This window comes from Leguminivora glycinivorella, chromosome 22 (genome assembly GCF_023078275.1).
Source record: "Leguminivora glycinivorella isolate SPB_JAAS2020 chromosome 22, LegGlyc_1.1, whole genome shotgun sequence".
Taxonomy (NCBI): Eukaryota; Metazoa; Arthropoda; class Insecta; order Lepidoptera; family Tortricidae; genus Leguminivora; species Leguminivora glycinivorella.
The window spans coordinates 7,302,473-7,317,503 of record NC_062992.1 but is presented as its reverse complement, the minus strand read 5'-3'; the positions used below and the strand labels follow the sequence as shown (position 1 = coordinate 7,317,503).

The window sequence follows — 15,031 nt, the reverse complement described above, 5'->3', positions numbered from 1 at the left end:
CATATATTACGCACTGCTTCGGCGGCTGAATGACCAGACTGAAATTCATATAGTAAGCAATGCCTTACATGCACTTTTAATTCGTCCATTTTCTTCCTTATATTAGCTCGGCGACAGCTAGTGAATGACTGACGAGAAATTGTGCGACTCGCCCTTTATATACTTTCGACCATAGAAGATTCTAGAACTCTCTCAAAAATTTTATGTGGAATTCAATCGATCGCTCATTACTTTCTTACCAACCCAATAATATGCATTCACAAAAAGATCACACTATATAGTTAATGCGTAAGGAACGAAGGTTACATCAATGGCTATTTGTAACAGTAGCTACTAGCTAGTACGACAACTATTAAATAGTAATAATCAATAGCTAACCAACTTATCTTAATTAAAAAGCTAGATTACACCTCGGTCACGAGAATCACGACCCGGCCTCAAGTGACAGTGAGGCAACACTGTCGTGGCGACAGTGATAAGTTTAACAATGCGATTACTATTTTATGCTAATATCTATCTCGCGTTGAGAGTGACACACTATGTCACATAATTACAGTATTCAAGGTTTCTTTCATACGTTATAAATTAGACTTTGTTTAAGATTTACAAAAAGGTATTACATGTAAAAAGTAATTCACCAACATAGCATTGCATAGTCAAAAATACTTGCGTTGTGTTCACTAGACTAGAAATAGGTACTACAATACCCACATATGCTGAAATCTAGTTGATAAAAAATATAACACTATGACTATGACATCGTATACATAGATATACTACTATAAACCGACTCTAAATTAATTCTAAAGTGTAAAATTATTCAAAATAATTATAACTTCCCAAAATGGCATAATAGCGTAAATAAATATCTTAATAAACCGTCCACCCAAATTGGCAAATAACTGTTTAAACCACTCCAACTACAATTATTTATTTCATTACTGTCTCGTCAATGCATTAACAATTGTATTTACTTTACATATACATTACAAACTTGAATAGGTCATCTGCTACTCAATATTTCAAGATTAACATGAAAATTGCCACCTTAACGCGTAAATTAGGTGACATGTGACATTTTACTACTTTACATATATCGTTGCTTTTATTAAATATGTCTTGGTGTAATTACGAGCACCGGGAACGTAGATTATTCGTTACAATGTAGTCAATGTACTTTTCTGTTGACAGTTGCTATTTTGCCACCATTTACTCGGTGTTGCCACGTCAGGTACAAGTAGTACGTGAGGGCGCCACTTTCTACTTACTTTCTTTAAAAATTTAAATAAAAAAGATTTTTTAATTTTTACTGCTTTATGTCGCACTTTTATTAATGAGATACAGAACAACTACTCATCCATTATAAATACATATTATAAATAAATAATCCAAAATAATATTTAAGGCACAATATAATAAAGAGTAGTACTATCGTATTTAAGGTCTCACCCAACTTATTATAATATAAACATTAATAAATTGCGAGCGTCATGGGCACTTTTGCACCGGGAACGACAGGGAATAGTTTATTTGGATAGTTTTATGTTTTTATTGTTATTAGTGTTTAGTTATTAGCTGTTGTAATTTTCTAACATTTACATTAATAATGGCACTGAAGCTTTAGTAGTTTCATGTGTTCTGCCTACCCCTTTATGGGATACAGGCGTGATTGTATGTATGTATGTACATTAATAAATCTAACATTAATAACATTACATTAGAAATTAAACAACCCAAAAGTACAGAATTTTTAGATTTCTTTATCTGTGCACAATAAACAAAGCGTTTCTTATGGATTAATATGGTATTATATTATATTATCAGGAACATTACAGTCGTTATTTAAAAATGTAATAAAATGCATTTATAAGTATAAAACTTGAAAAATATTTCCGTTTTGACAATCGCCGTTTAATGAGGGCAATTACCAGCGCGTTCGAAATTCAATTTTAAAAACCGAACGGCAGTTATTTATTGTGTGAAACTGTTTTTAATTTGTAATTACGGCTATTATAAGGATACTGCATGAATTATTAAATCGACCGGATAGATAATGTCATTCATGCGTAATTTGCCTATTTTTCTGTTGCAATGTACAAGGGTCTTTAGTTCATCTGGCGCTTACACCACTTTTCAACAATAATCTAGTAAAAAATGATGTATCAAGTCATAAGTACCAATCGCTTTACAGTTCCTTTTTATACGGTACGTGATATTTTTATTGAGGTGTATGCAATTTTTACTTTGCATTTTGACGTACATAAATCTTATGTCATTATCTTTGTTTTTGGATCAAGTTATTAAAACTGTGTCAGGTTTTATTTCTGAAAGTAAGTAGGGATAATAGTTATTTGTTATACAAGGGGGCAAAGTTGTATTTTAACGCCGAGTGTGGAATTGAAAAACGAGCAAGTGAAAGGATTCTATAGTTGAACCACGAGCGAAGCGAGTGGTTCGAGAATAGAATCCTGAACTTCCGAGTTTTTAACACACGAGAAGTAAAATACATTTGCACCCGAGTGTAACACAAAACTTTTCCCCTCACTATACCGAGGAAACTACAACGCAAAAAATGCGTTTATCACTGCTTCCAGTAGTTCCACAGGTGGTAAATCATCTTTATTACTAGATTCACCTAGTTTCATCAATTTTAAAGCAGTTAATTTGACTTTATTCAAGGTCAAATTACTTTACCCACTAGTGAATAAAATGCGTTTTTACCCGCTTGTATTAAAGGACAAAACACGTGTTTCCGAGCTAGTGAGAGGAAAAATAATATACCTAAGCCTAGACTGTACTCACTGCGAGAAAAAGAACATAGATTGGAAATTGAAAAGATTAGTACCAAATATTTAATCCAAAATTTATAATATAGGTATTGGTGGCTTAGCTCATCAGCAACCTATTTTTGGAGTCTGGGACTCTAGGCGTATCAATGCGAAGAATGCACCTTACATTATGCTGACACTTAATTAACATTAGTATCTACGAACATACAAAGAACCCACTCGAAATGTCCCGTAAAAGCCGTCAAAACAGTACAGTACCACGACCATTATTTCGAAACGCAACACAATGTCTCGTAAGCAGGCACACCATTTCGATTTAATCAATCGTGGATTATTAATGGATTCTAAGCTACACAATATGAGTTACTTATACCATTTTACGTACAACTTTTGAAATTAATTGAACTTGAAGAGATATCAGACACACGCGCTTCCAAAGCTTTTCAAAAACAGAACGCTATTCGATATTTTTTTTAATAATCGCACTAGAGTCAATAATCTTTTTAAATCAGCCGCTCGCATCGATACGTACTGGCCATTAGTTTGTGATCTGTCGATTCATCCGATTTAGTTTTCCATTGATTCTAAATTCAAATTCATTGTTTGGCTCGTTAGTCGCGGACGGTTGGATCTTTTGTCGCTGGCTAAGCGGACGTGTGAAAATATTAACGATTGGATGTAACGGTATTTTCTCTAATTGCGGTATTTGGTATCTTTTGATCGGGATATCTTACTTATTGAGCGAGCAACGAGATTATCATTAAGTATACGCCTTCAATGTGTGAACGACCCAGTAAGTAACGTAAAGCAAAAAATCGCCCAGTAATTTCGACGGTGTCAATTTTAATAGCTTTTATTTAACTTTGAACTTTTTGTTACCTCTCATGAGATCTAACTGACTGATGGTGATACATATAACAAGGCATATTTGATAATTCCCATATTTTTGTATGGTACTTTATGTAACTTGTCCAATGTCCATTTCCAAAATAATAGTTTTCTTAGTTTTCCAAACTTATCCACAATCCCGAAGAATTATATTCTTCAAAAGCTAAATCATAAAATACTATTTGCTAATTAATGCTAAAGCACATTTTAAGCACCGCAACATTTGTAGAAATATACCTAATCAATAAATTAAATATTTATATTTCTGCAATAAAATGTGATCATCATCATTTCTAACAATAAAATGTCGAATTTTATTAGCGGAAGTAATAAATTCACAGTTCACAAAAAACATTCACAGTCGTTAAAAACCGCAAAATATAATATTGGTATTCAACTTGTTCATCGAAAACAATAATTTACATAGGTAAATAATAAACATATTGAAGTTACGATTTGTGACCGTTTTTGTCTATGTATGTGTAGGTGTAGACTGTAAAGTATTATGTTGGCTATTTTTTAGGGTTCCGTAGTCAACTAGGAACCCTTATAGTTTCGCCATGTCTGTCTGTCCGTCCGTCCGTCCGTCCGTCCGTCCGTCCGTCCGTCCGCGGATAATCTCAGTAACCGTAAGCACTACAAAGCTGAAATTTGGTACCAATATGCATATCAATCACGCCAACAAAGTGCAAAAATAAAAAATAGAAAAAAATGTTTTATTAGGGTACCCCCCATACATGTAAAGTGGGGGCTGATATTTTTTTCATTCCAACCCCAACGTGTGATATATTGTTGGATAGGTATTTAAAAATGAATAAGGGTTTACTAACATCGTTTTTTGATAATATTTTCATTTTCGGAAATAATCGCTCCTAAAGGAAAAAAAGTGCGTCCCCCCCCCCTCTAACTTTTGAACCATTTGTTTAAAAAATATGAAAAAAATCACAAAAGTAGAACTTTATAAAGACTTTCTAGGAAAATTGTTTTGAACTTGATAGGTTTAGTAGTTTTTGAGAAAAATAAGGAAAACTACGGAACCCTACACTGAGCGTGGCCCGACACGCTCTTGGCCGGTTTTTTTAAACTACGTTACCGGCACTGGTTTTAACAACATAGGTAAGTAACGAACCCGCACCAAAAAAACGGTTCGTTCAAAAAATCTATTAAATCATTTTTATTACGTGATAACCTAAAATCGTTCGAAATACACTTTAATTTCAATCAATCATAATCTACCAGCATTCCTGGCTCGCTTATTCGGAAACTTCATCAAAGAAATTTATCGAAAACAATTTCGTTAACGAGCCTTTATATTCCGGCGGTTAATACTGGTAGCCAGTTTCGGAGTAACAACATCCGACATACATACCGACAAAATTCACTTTGCGTCTTTAAAACAAAAACTTATACTAGTTTATACCTCACCCAGTCGACATAAGCGACATGATACTTTATCTCAAGTACGTAAATCGAAACGGTTTCGAATAACTTTCTATGCGTCAATCAAGTAAGTACATTTGGCGGTAATCGATAGTTTATCAGTAGCTCCATCTACCGGCCAGTAGCGATACTACACGCGACCTGTCAAAAGTTTGACAAACGTCATTTTTTACTTTTTTGTTTTTGCCGCGCGTGGGGTCAACGGCTTCTGAATGGGTTTGAGTAAGTGGACGGCTAATATGACATTTTGTTTTAAAAATAAGTCATAAATCATACTTGAATTGATTTATACACACGCATATGATTTAAATGAGTAATTTTCTTTAGCTAGGCTAGGATAGATACCGTTTAAAGTGGCGTTATATATGTCTGAAGTTCTGAACATATCAATTTAATTACTTTGCGATCAAGCGACGTAATATGAAACGATTGCCCGTTCCTTCATACAATATTAATGTACTTACTCTCTGTCCTCTCTGAATAGTTCGTTAACGGTAATGTCAAAATATTTGGTGTCGAAACAATTTCGCGCCATCTTAAACTTTCTTTGTCTGTCGGATATATAGTCACTTTTATAAGAATAATGGTAATACAATTGACGATTTTCCTGCCACATCACACGAAACACAAGGCGAGTGAAAAACATTATAACCTTCCAACCTTATAACGACAAAATTACCACAAGCCTAGATTTTTACGTTACTGGCTAATCTTTTAATTCAAACATAAATAATTACTTATTGAACAAAGCACATTAAGTGACATGCGTACACATTGATATACTTACTAAGTAACTGAAATACAATTTAATGAGCCTACTATATAAATAAGAAAATGGAACGATTTATTAGATACCCACGTTACATTGGAGTGCTATAACAATTTTAATATTTAATTTGTTTATGTACGTTTACATTTTTTTCTCTTTGTTACAGAGCGAAGAGCAAAAATGGCGGCCGCCTACTGCGGGAAAAGCTGGAAAAGATCGGACTGAACCTTCCCGCGGGGCGGCGGAAAGCTGCCAACGTCACGCTCCTCACGAGCCTAGTCGAAGGTACATAATATATCTACTATTTCCATAGTATTTTCTCAAACATGCAGCCGTAATGTTCATTCGTAAAAGCATATAAGGTGCATGACACCGACGGCAAAGTTCCTCTAAAATAGTACCTACCTTCTTTAATTTTGTTCTTATTATACGTGCTTTGTCACTGTCGTATTTTTTTATAGTAGACTAGAGAATCTAAAAAATCTGCATGTATATTTTTCTATTAGGTTAGGTAAAAAAGAAGAGAACTCAATATTTTACTATGTGAATCTTAACGAAATGCGCGTAAGGACTTTTGATATTAGGCTAGCCACACGCGCCATTTAACGTCCCTAATGGTCAAAAGGTTAAGACGGATGTGTCACCACTCATTCTTATGTTTTTCTTTTTCTAGCGGAGGCAGTGCACCTGGCGCGAGATTTTGGCTACGTGTGCGAGACTGAGTTCCCGGCGCGCGCGCTGGCGGAGTACCTTGCGCGACAGTATGCCGAGCATGACGCGCGGAGGCGGCGGGACTTGCTACAAGCTACTAAACAGGTAACGTAGAAGTTTATACGTTAAGGTGCACTTAGTATTTAATTTTTCTTAAGCCGCTGTTATCTGGTCACATCACGTATGTAGCAGACTTCCACGACACATGCCTAGCCTAGTGTGGGGGTCATCGATTAACTGCATACCTTACCTATTGTATGTAAAACAAATTTGGTTGGTTAATAAATATTTTTTTCTATTTTTATGAGCAAATAGTACTGACTGTACTGTGTTATAATTGTCAAGGCCTTTGGTCAGAAATATCTGAATATTGCCAGAATATCTTCGTATAGGCCTATATTGATTGACCCTATCACTGTACCTAATTATGGGTAAGAGTTGAATAAATTTCAACCAACTCTTAATGATAATGACACAGGCTTTACTGAACTGACAGAACTGTGATAATGGATAGCCACATATGCATGATTATTCAATTTACTTTCTTTATTAATTTTTTATACGTTTCAGGTGACAAAGGAGCTAATGGACCTCCTGAATCAAGACCGCTCACCGCTATGTAATACCCGGCCGCCGCACTTACTAGAGCCGGCCATACAACGACACCTAACGCACTTCTCACTCATCTCGCACGGGTTCGGTGGTCCGGCCATCGTGGCGGCGCTGACTGCTATACAGGTACTTGTCATTTTGTAACCTGACTAAGGCCGGCAACAGACAGTCTTAAAATTCATAATCTTAAAAAAGACTTGTATGCAATCTGTCAGATCAATCTGAAAATTCATAATCTTAAAAAACAAGACTGTGTGTGGACAGTCGCGAAATGTATGGAACTCCGTGCACTCGATCTGATTTTTGTAAGATTATGATTTTTTCAGATTATGAATTTTAAGACCGACTAGTCAGACCTTTTAATAAATGATTGTCTCACTAGTTAGATAGCTCTTTTTAAAAGGTGAAAAGGTTAAAATGATTTTCTGCGAAATAACCCATTATTTATTGTTTCAGAATTTCCTAAACGAATCCCTCAAGCATTTAGACAAATTATACCCCCAAAGTGGTATGGTTTCGTCATCGATGGACAAAACCAAAATGGACCCCGACATCAAGAAGTAACACCAAGATACCGGCGGAAACACCCGCGCCACAGAGATTATGACCAAGGAACTGTCCATATGGACGAATTACTTCATATCAATCATATCGTTCTACTGCCAACAAACAAAATTTAAAACGAGATTGCGTATAAATATAGTCTGTCTAACATGTTTTTGTCAGTAGAAAGAGGCGCGACATTCTAACTGTCTATGGGAGGAAATGCCTTAGAGCCAAGATTTTTTCCCGCTTTTTCTACTGACGGAATATCTTGACATATTTTTATGACGATCTTCGTTGTGGCCCGCATACAAATAAAGTGCAATTATAATACTCAAGATTGTGAGATTTGTAAATATAGATTATAAAATGAATACCCATAGTATTAATTAGCATTTAAAGTAGAATTAATTCTCAGGCCATGATTTCGTGCTTTCGTCGAGACGAACTATTTTTATTACGAGGTTATGATGCAATGACAAAAACTGCAATAAGTAACACATATCAAATTGTAAATAATTTATTGTACAGTATGTATACTACATACTAAGGGATAACATAGCATTTTCACCGATCGTTCGAATTTAGATGAAACCTCTTTAGTTAAGGTTAGGTATAATTTTGCTAGTGACTCAATGTGAAAGTGTGCCAATTAGTTTAAACAACGGATACTTGTGTCCGATGATTAAGTATTTAATATTTATTATTATTGTCGCATGTATATAATAATTATGAGTACCGTCTTGCCAATTCTCAGTTGTGGTGTTTATAGAACTAAATTACTTTGGTGTAGATCGTGCCAATATTTCAAAAAATTGTATTTTTATAAGCAAAATACACACACAGTTTAAGTTCTACGAGGTTCACACTTGATACGCACAATTTCGTACCACTGAATATTTATTTGATTCACTACAATCAAATTTTACCGATATTTAGATTAAATACACAAATTATTTTAAACAACAAATTCAGAATGTCATTTTTGAAAAAGGAGAGCGGCTTTTTCATACAAACGTAATCTCCAGAAGATTTGGTTAATGTTTTTTTTACATATTCAAATACTATGCTCTGAATTTATTTCTAACTGTTATGAAAAGCGTAGAAGTTAGAACTATGAAGTTTTTCAACTAATTTCCATTAGAATGGCAAAACGTATTTTTGTAATGACTAGTATCAGGAGGTTTGTATGGAGAAGCGATCATCCACTACATTCTGTTCGGAAAGAGAAGAATCGTAGGAGAGTGAGTTGAATCTCTTCTCTTTCTACACATAATCCAGCGTTTTGAATGTCCAATTTTTTTCATTATTTTTAAGCATACCCGGTATATTATTGGTTGATAATCGTAGCAATTTAAAGTATTTTGTAATTTCATTAACAATATCACAAATTATTACTCACTTGCTCAACAAATTTGAAATTGAACAATGATCTGTAATCATGTGCCAAATGATAAATAAAATAAAAAATATATGAAACTTGAAGTAGATTAGCGATTTTTGTTACTTTTACCACCACAAAGACTACTTTATAAGTTTGTATGTTTTTAAGACGTTTGCCATATTTAATAACATACATTTTAACCTTTTAACCATATTGTAAGATTTAAAATATTTAGAGTCTGGCTAATGAAAGTTGAACCCAGATTTTTTTTAAAACAGCAACTCTGGATGTCATATCATCGATTGTCATCTGTCAGTGTGACTGTCACTTTAACGAATTTCGAATTAAAAGTTAACAGCGAAATCTATAAATAATAATGAATAACACCATAAAAATTAGTAAAGTAAGTGCTGTAAATTAATTAGAATTAATAAAAAAGAAACCATGTTATCAATGTGTTGCCAGCTTCAATTTTTTTGAAATTGCCACGTTTTTTCGGGCTCAACTTTCATTAGCCAGACTCTAGGTACATTAGACCTTAACAAATTTAATGTTAATTTAATGTTTTTGGGCCATTTTTTTTTTCAAAGTCGTTCACCCCACTTTTTTGTATTTGGTTTTTTTATGTGGTTTCCACTCATAATCCCGAGCCCTTTCAATCCTAATAGGAGATAAAAGTGTCTCAAGATTTTTTCCTATTCCGTTACAATTTTTTCATACATTTTGTATGGCGGTAACGGAATAGAAGGTTTGAAAAATGTATGGAAGTCTTGGGACATTTTTTTTCTCCTATCAGGATCGAAAGGCCTAGGGATTCTGAGTATGAATCGCGTAAAAAATACCCATGTTACAAAATAAGTGGGGTGGACAAATTTGAAAAAAAAATGGCCCTTTTATATTAATACTACTTAACACTAAGGTTAAAAGGTTAAAATGGTCGTCACACCTATTCTGTCAAAACTATAACAAAACACGTTCAATAAATTTTGCAAAGAACCAACTTGGCCCTATTTTATAAAGCTACAAAAGCTTCGAATCTAATTTCAATAATTAAATTGTAGTTTTATAAATTACGGTTCTTAAGTCATTTCATTTACCGTAACTTTAAACATATTTGGCGATACCTTTGGAAACAAACTTGGTCCCAATTTTACTTGTTCCTTAGATATTATAACACACAAATTTTCTGTAACGAACTTTTCACTGAACAAAAACCTAATTCAACTTAGGCATTTGTTTTTTTTTATCTCATACCGCTCATAAAATAATAATTAAAAATGTCGTAAAATCGAACAAACCTGTGGTCAATAAATATTCTTACATACGTAAAATTGAGTAAAAAGGGGACTATTTTTGTACGGAGAATCGCCCATTTCTCTCACAACGCTTATAGTAGGTATTATACTATGTTCTACATTTCGGGGATTACCTCATTTGTCTTAAGGCTCTGTAAAGCTAGGAACACACTACGCGGACGTCCGTCGTAAAACGACCGCGACCGCGACCTATCAGTGTGCACGGAACAAAACATCCAGAGAGCCAGATTTCGATCGGACGTCCGTGCGCTCAAGGCCACGTCCGCGTCCGTCGACCGATAGTTTGCACGGTTATGTGTATTTCCATTGTCCAGATTCCCGTCCGCGGTCGATTCACGACGGACGTCCGCGTAGTGTGTTCCTAGCTTCAGTCTAAAGTTTTTGAATCAGGGTAAAATTGTGTCGCACATTTTATTCAATGCACTATATATATGTTACTTTGACACGGTTTTGGATACGTTTGATTGAAATGTAACATTTTCTCATACTTGTGAAGATATTTCTGAAAAAATATCGATAAGATTGTGTTTGTTTCATTTCCCAGAGTAAATGAATGATGTTATTTCAATAATTGTTTAATTTATTTCTCCTTAACGTTAGTTAATGAATGAAAGGGTGTAATAAAGAATTGTGGTAGTTCGACGATGACATTCTTAATCATATGGAGGCAAAATTATTTACCCGTTGGACTTAACACTTAAATCTTTCACTACGCTTGCTATGCTAGTGATGCAAAAATGGTCTATCATAGTGCCAAATAATACACAAAACATTCAGAAAATCATTTCCTTATTTTAACAATACATATTGACCCACACACTACCAATTGTGGAGCGACATCTAGCGTTGAGTAGGGTTATAGAGAAGAGTAAAAAATTCGTTATTGGTGTTATCAAAATCAAGGCCTAGCGCCATCTATTAGCGATTGGGTTAACTAACATTTTGGACTTATTATATTCTACTATAGTATACCATACTATACTTTTATATATTCTGTGATACTGTACTCTTAGAAGTAGGCATTAGAGCTAAGAAAAGAAAACTGACTTGGTTATTCAGGGGGTTACCATGACGTGCTAAAGCCGTTCAGTTTAGGTTGAGAGAGAGGGACGGAGCTATGTAACTGCTATAACTGTGTCCCTTTCTCTCAACCTAAACTGAACGTCTTTAGTACGTCATGGTAACCCCCCAGGTCTAAATAATAAGTTTGATAATAAGCAATCTCTCACATTTCCATTACCGAACGTATTGAAATGTATATTTCTGAACGAAACCAAAATGTCAAAATACTCAAAATTGACATTGAAAAATTACCGCTAAACCTATACGCTAAACACAGTGCCGGTTCGTATTTTTGGAGTAAAACAATAAGTTAATTTATATAGTCTAAATCTAAAATGGATTTAAGCATGAGTGAAATGGACGTCTGTGATGATGAACAATTAGATGCAAAGAAATGCTACAAATGTGGTTACGATTTATTGGACAATTTAAACGTAGTGTACAACTCGTCAAGTTCAATCTTTATATTCTGGAACAAATACCAGTTATTTCTGTACGAAAACATGAATTTTGAAGACACTACGAGAATATTCACTCCAGAGTTTAGAGTGCAACAGATTATAATATCGAATAATTATTTAATTTGCCTTGATTGCCGTGGACACGTGCACGTAACTTCGCTTAAATTCAAAAACACCCACAAACGTTTGAAGACGAGTTTTTTACCGCGCGAACGGAATATTTTAGCCTTCGTTGAATGTGGAGAATATGTAATGAGTTTAAAAGGAGAATCGGGAACTTACTTCCTTTGTTTAAATACAATAAACAGTGATTTCCAACCAAAAAGAAAGATTGCAATTTGTTATAAGGATGAGATTGGTCTAGCTCTGAAAACTACTCAAGACAAATGTTTGCTAGCTGCTTCCAAGATCACTAGCAATAATGAAGAGATAAAGCGAATCTTTAGTGTTAATCTTATAGAAAAGGATACTCATATTGTAATTATGTCATTTGACAGAATGAATTTGTTTGCCTGTTTATTTAGTTCTAACACAGTGCAAGATGAGATTCAGCTGATCAAGCTTTACTCATGTCCGTCTGAAATATGCAATATCCAAATCATACAGTTGGAAGAATTTAATCTGATAATAGTTCTCAAGTCCGGCACCATTTTAAAACTTTCACTTCAGAAAACACCACAAATGGTTGTCCCAATCCATTTAAACACTGCAGTTAACAAGTTCATACTTTTTAAAGACACATTAATATACACAGACGGTCTTTCTATATGGAAAACAGAGAACATTTTTTCTAATATAACTTTCAAGCAATATTTCCTCCGGCAGGTCAAAGACTTTGTCCGGGTCGGAGACCAGTTAGTCTGCACCACATTTTCGAAGCTGATCTATGTTATACCAGACGATGACTTAAGCTACCTGGAGCCACCATCGGTGCACTGCCCTGTTGAGAAACTGTTAAACAATTCTGAATACCTATATAAGTTGTTAGAAGAAGTTGATAAGAACAATGTACTGATTGAAAAACTTAATGAAGAAGGGAATTATATCACCGCACTGGCCTTATCTAATAGACAAGATTTAATGGACAACATTTTAAAAAACACAATCACTGTTTATGAGCATTACGAGGATGCTGTCAAAGAGAATCCAGATTTAACAATAACTGAGGACTTAAAAGAGTATTTCAAAGCAGAGTCAGTTTACTTCCTCGTAAAAACGAGAATAATGCAAATGGAGAATTTAGTTAATCAAGTTATGTCACAGCTGTTCAGGAATTCCAAGATACACATATCGCTTTTTTCAGAGGATAAACTATTGAAAACTAACAGCCTGAATTTATCAGAGACATTTTATAAAATGAATGTGTTAATACCTCTTGATTACAGATCCGTGACAAATATGTCTGTTGTTAAAGTAAACATAAAAATAGTCACTCATCTGCCGGGTGCTTTTGATTCTAAAGAACCAACATGGACAACCCTGTACTCAAAAGAAATTATTCTAAACTCAGAGCATTTCATCAAAACAGATTTAATATCAAATAGACCAAGAAGTCTGAAAGAACCTCAAGAAAAAATCGATGAGATGATTGCAAAAATTGCCAGCAACCAACATGGGAATTTATTTAAATTCACTGATACCACAAATCCATCAGAGTCAGAATTTTCCATGTATGTCAAACTACCAGTAAATTATGCTGAAATATTTAAAAACCAGGAACTGTTCAATTATTTAAATACAAGAAAGGCGGAGTATCTTTCAAAGCAACTGTCTTCAGAAGAGTTTTTGAAATCCAATAGTAACCTAACATTTGAAATTGGAAGGCACAAAGTGGATGTTGAAATCGTAACAGATGAAAGTCCAGTAATCAAAGTGTCTGGTGCTGATATTGGCAAAGTGATGGGTGTACGAAACTTCTTTGCTGATTTACTTTATGGAGATTACAAGATGACCGGTCCGGATGTTCAATTCACAGATTATGCATTTTATACCAATGTTGAGGTAATTATTATCAATAATTATAATTTACTGACAAAAGACTACAAATGCGAAATATTTTTCAACCCAGTTGGGTTCTATTCTTGCAAAGGCAAATGATAACTTCAGAAATGTAATAAAGTGAAGAAACTTGTCAGTATAGACGTCAATTTTACTGAAATTCGTCATTATTCATAAATAATAGGCATAGGTACATTTTGTCATTGCAAGTTTATTATATCTATGTTTTTTATTTCAGAATCTACAAAAGACCATAAAAGACCGCATGGAGAGTCCAACCTCAGCACATCTTCAACATTTAGCTGAACAGTTACAGAAGACAATAGGGAATTTGCCAATTTGAGTTCAGTATATTGCGATTTTCGCGGGTTTAGACGTTCAAAGGCGATAAATCAGAAAGTGACCCAAGGTCTCCAGTTGCCCACAGCTGGAATCGAACCAGCGTCCACTCCATCGCAGCAGGTGCCTTCGTGTATTGTTTGAAACCCTCACAGCGCTCAAGGTTCGCTACGCTCGCGGAACAAAATTTGAATTTTTCTCCTTGGTCGAGTATTCAGTCATAATGGACAATGTAGTGTCGAGAATCTTTCAAAATGGATGTCTGTGAAATGGGATTGTTGAAAAACATGCTTAACAACTTTGCTTTGCAACAAGTTAAATAAAGTTATTACTTTTGATTAAATTTCCGTGATAAAGAAACTGTGTGATATTAATTTTAATACCGTTATAATTAAATATGTGTACTGAAATGGAATTTACTGTTTGACTTTTATCCTGATAACCATTTTTTTGAACTGCCAATGAAGGACAGGCCTCTTATAGGACTTTGTTCTGCCGTAGAGCCAATTATAGCATAAATACGCCCCACTCACTACTTGCTGTTTAGCCTGTTGATTGACTGGTAGAGAATGTCTTTAGGCATTGTATCCGCCATTTGTACTTTATTTGTTATACTGTGCAATAAAGTTTAAATAAATACGCCAATATGTATATTTCTGCACTACAGTAGGGATGATATTGCAAAGGACCCTGCACTGAAACAACTAGGGAACAAATCA

General features: G+C 34.5%; 2 protein-coding genes across 4 annotated transcripts in view; both read left to right on the top strand.

Moving 5' to 3' along the window:
- Positions 1 to 9,472, top strand: part of LOC125237685 (transcription factor AP-2-epsilon) — a 100,304-nt gene extending 90,832 nt beyond the window's left edge. For all 3 annotated transcript variants that reach the window (XM_048144832.1, XM_048144831.1, XM_048144830.1), the window contains 4 exons: positions 6,053 to 6,171; positions 6,560 to 6,702; positions 7,168 to 7,335; positions 7,666 to 9,472. In XM_048144832.1, coding sequence (XP_048000789.1) covers positions 6,053 to 6,171; positions 6,560 to 6,702; positions 7,168 to 7,335; positions 7,666 to 7,773 — 538 coding nt within the window. In that variant the 3' untranslated portion in view covers positions 7,774 to 9,472. The remainder of the gene's footprint in view (positions 1 to 6,052; positions 6,172 to 6,559; positions 6,703 to 7,167; positions 7,336 to 7,665) is intronic.
- A 2,302-nt stretch (positions 9,473 to 11,774) lies between these two features.
- Positions 11,775 to 14,348, top strand: LOC125237869. Its single transcript, XM_048145097.1, has 2 exons — positions 11,775 to 13,976; positions 14,212 to 14,348. The coding sequence occupies exons 1-2, from the start codon at positions 11,850 to 11,852 to the stop codon at positions 14,314 to 14,316; spliced, it is 2,232 nt and encodes a 743-aa protein (XP_048001054.1). The 5' UTR covers positions 11,775 to 11,849; the 3' UTR covers positions 14,317 to 14,348.
- Positions 14,349 to 15,031: the final 683 nt, after the last annotated feature.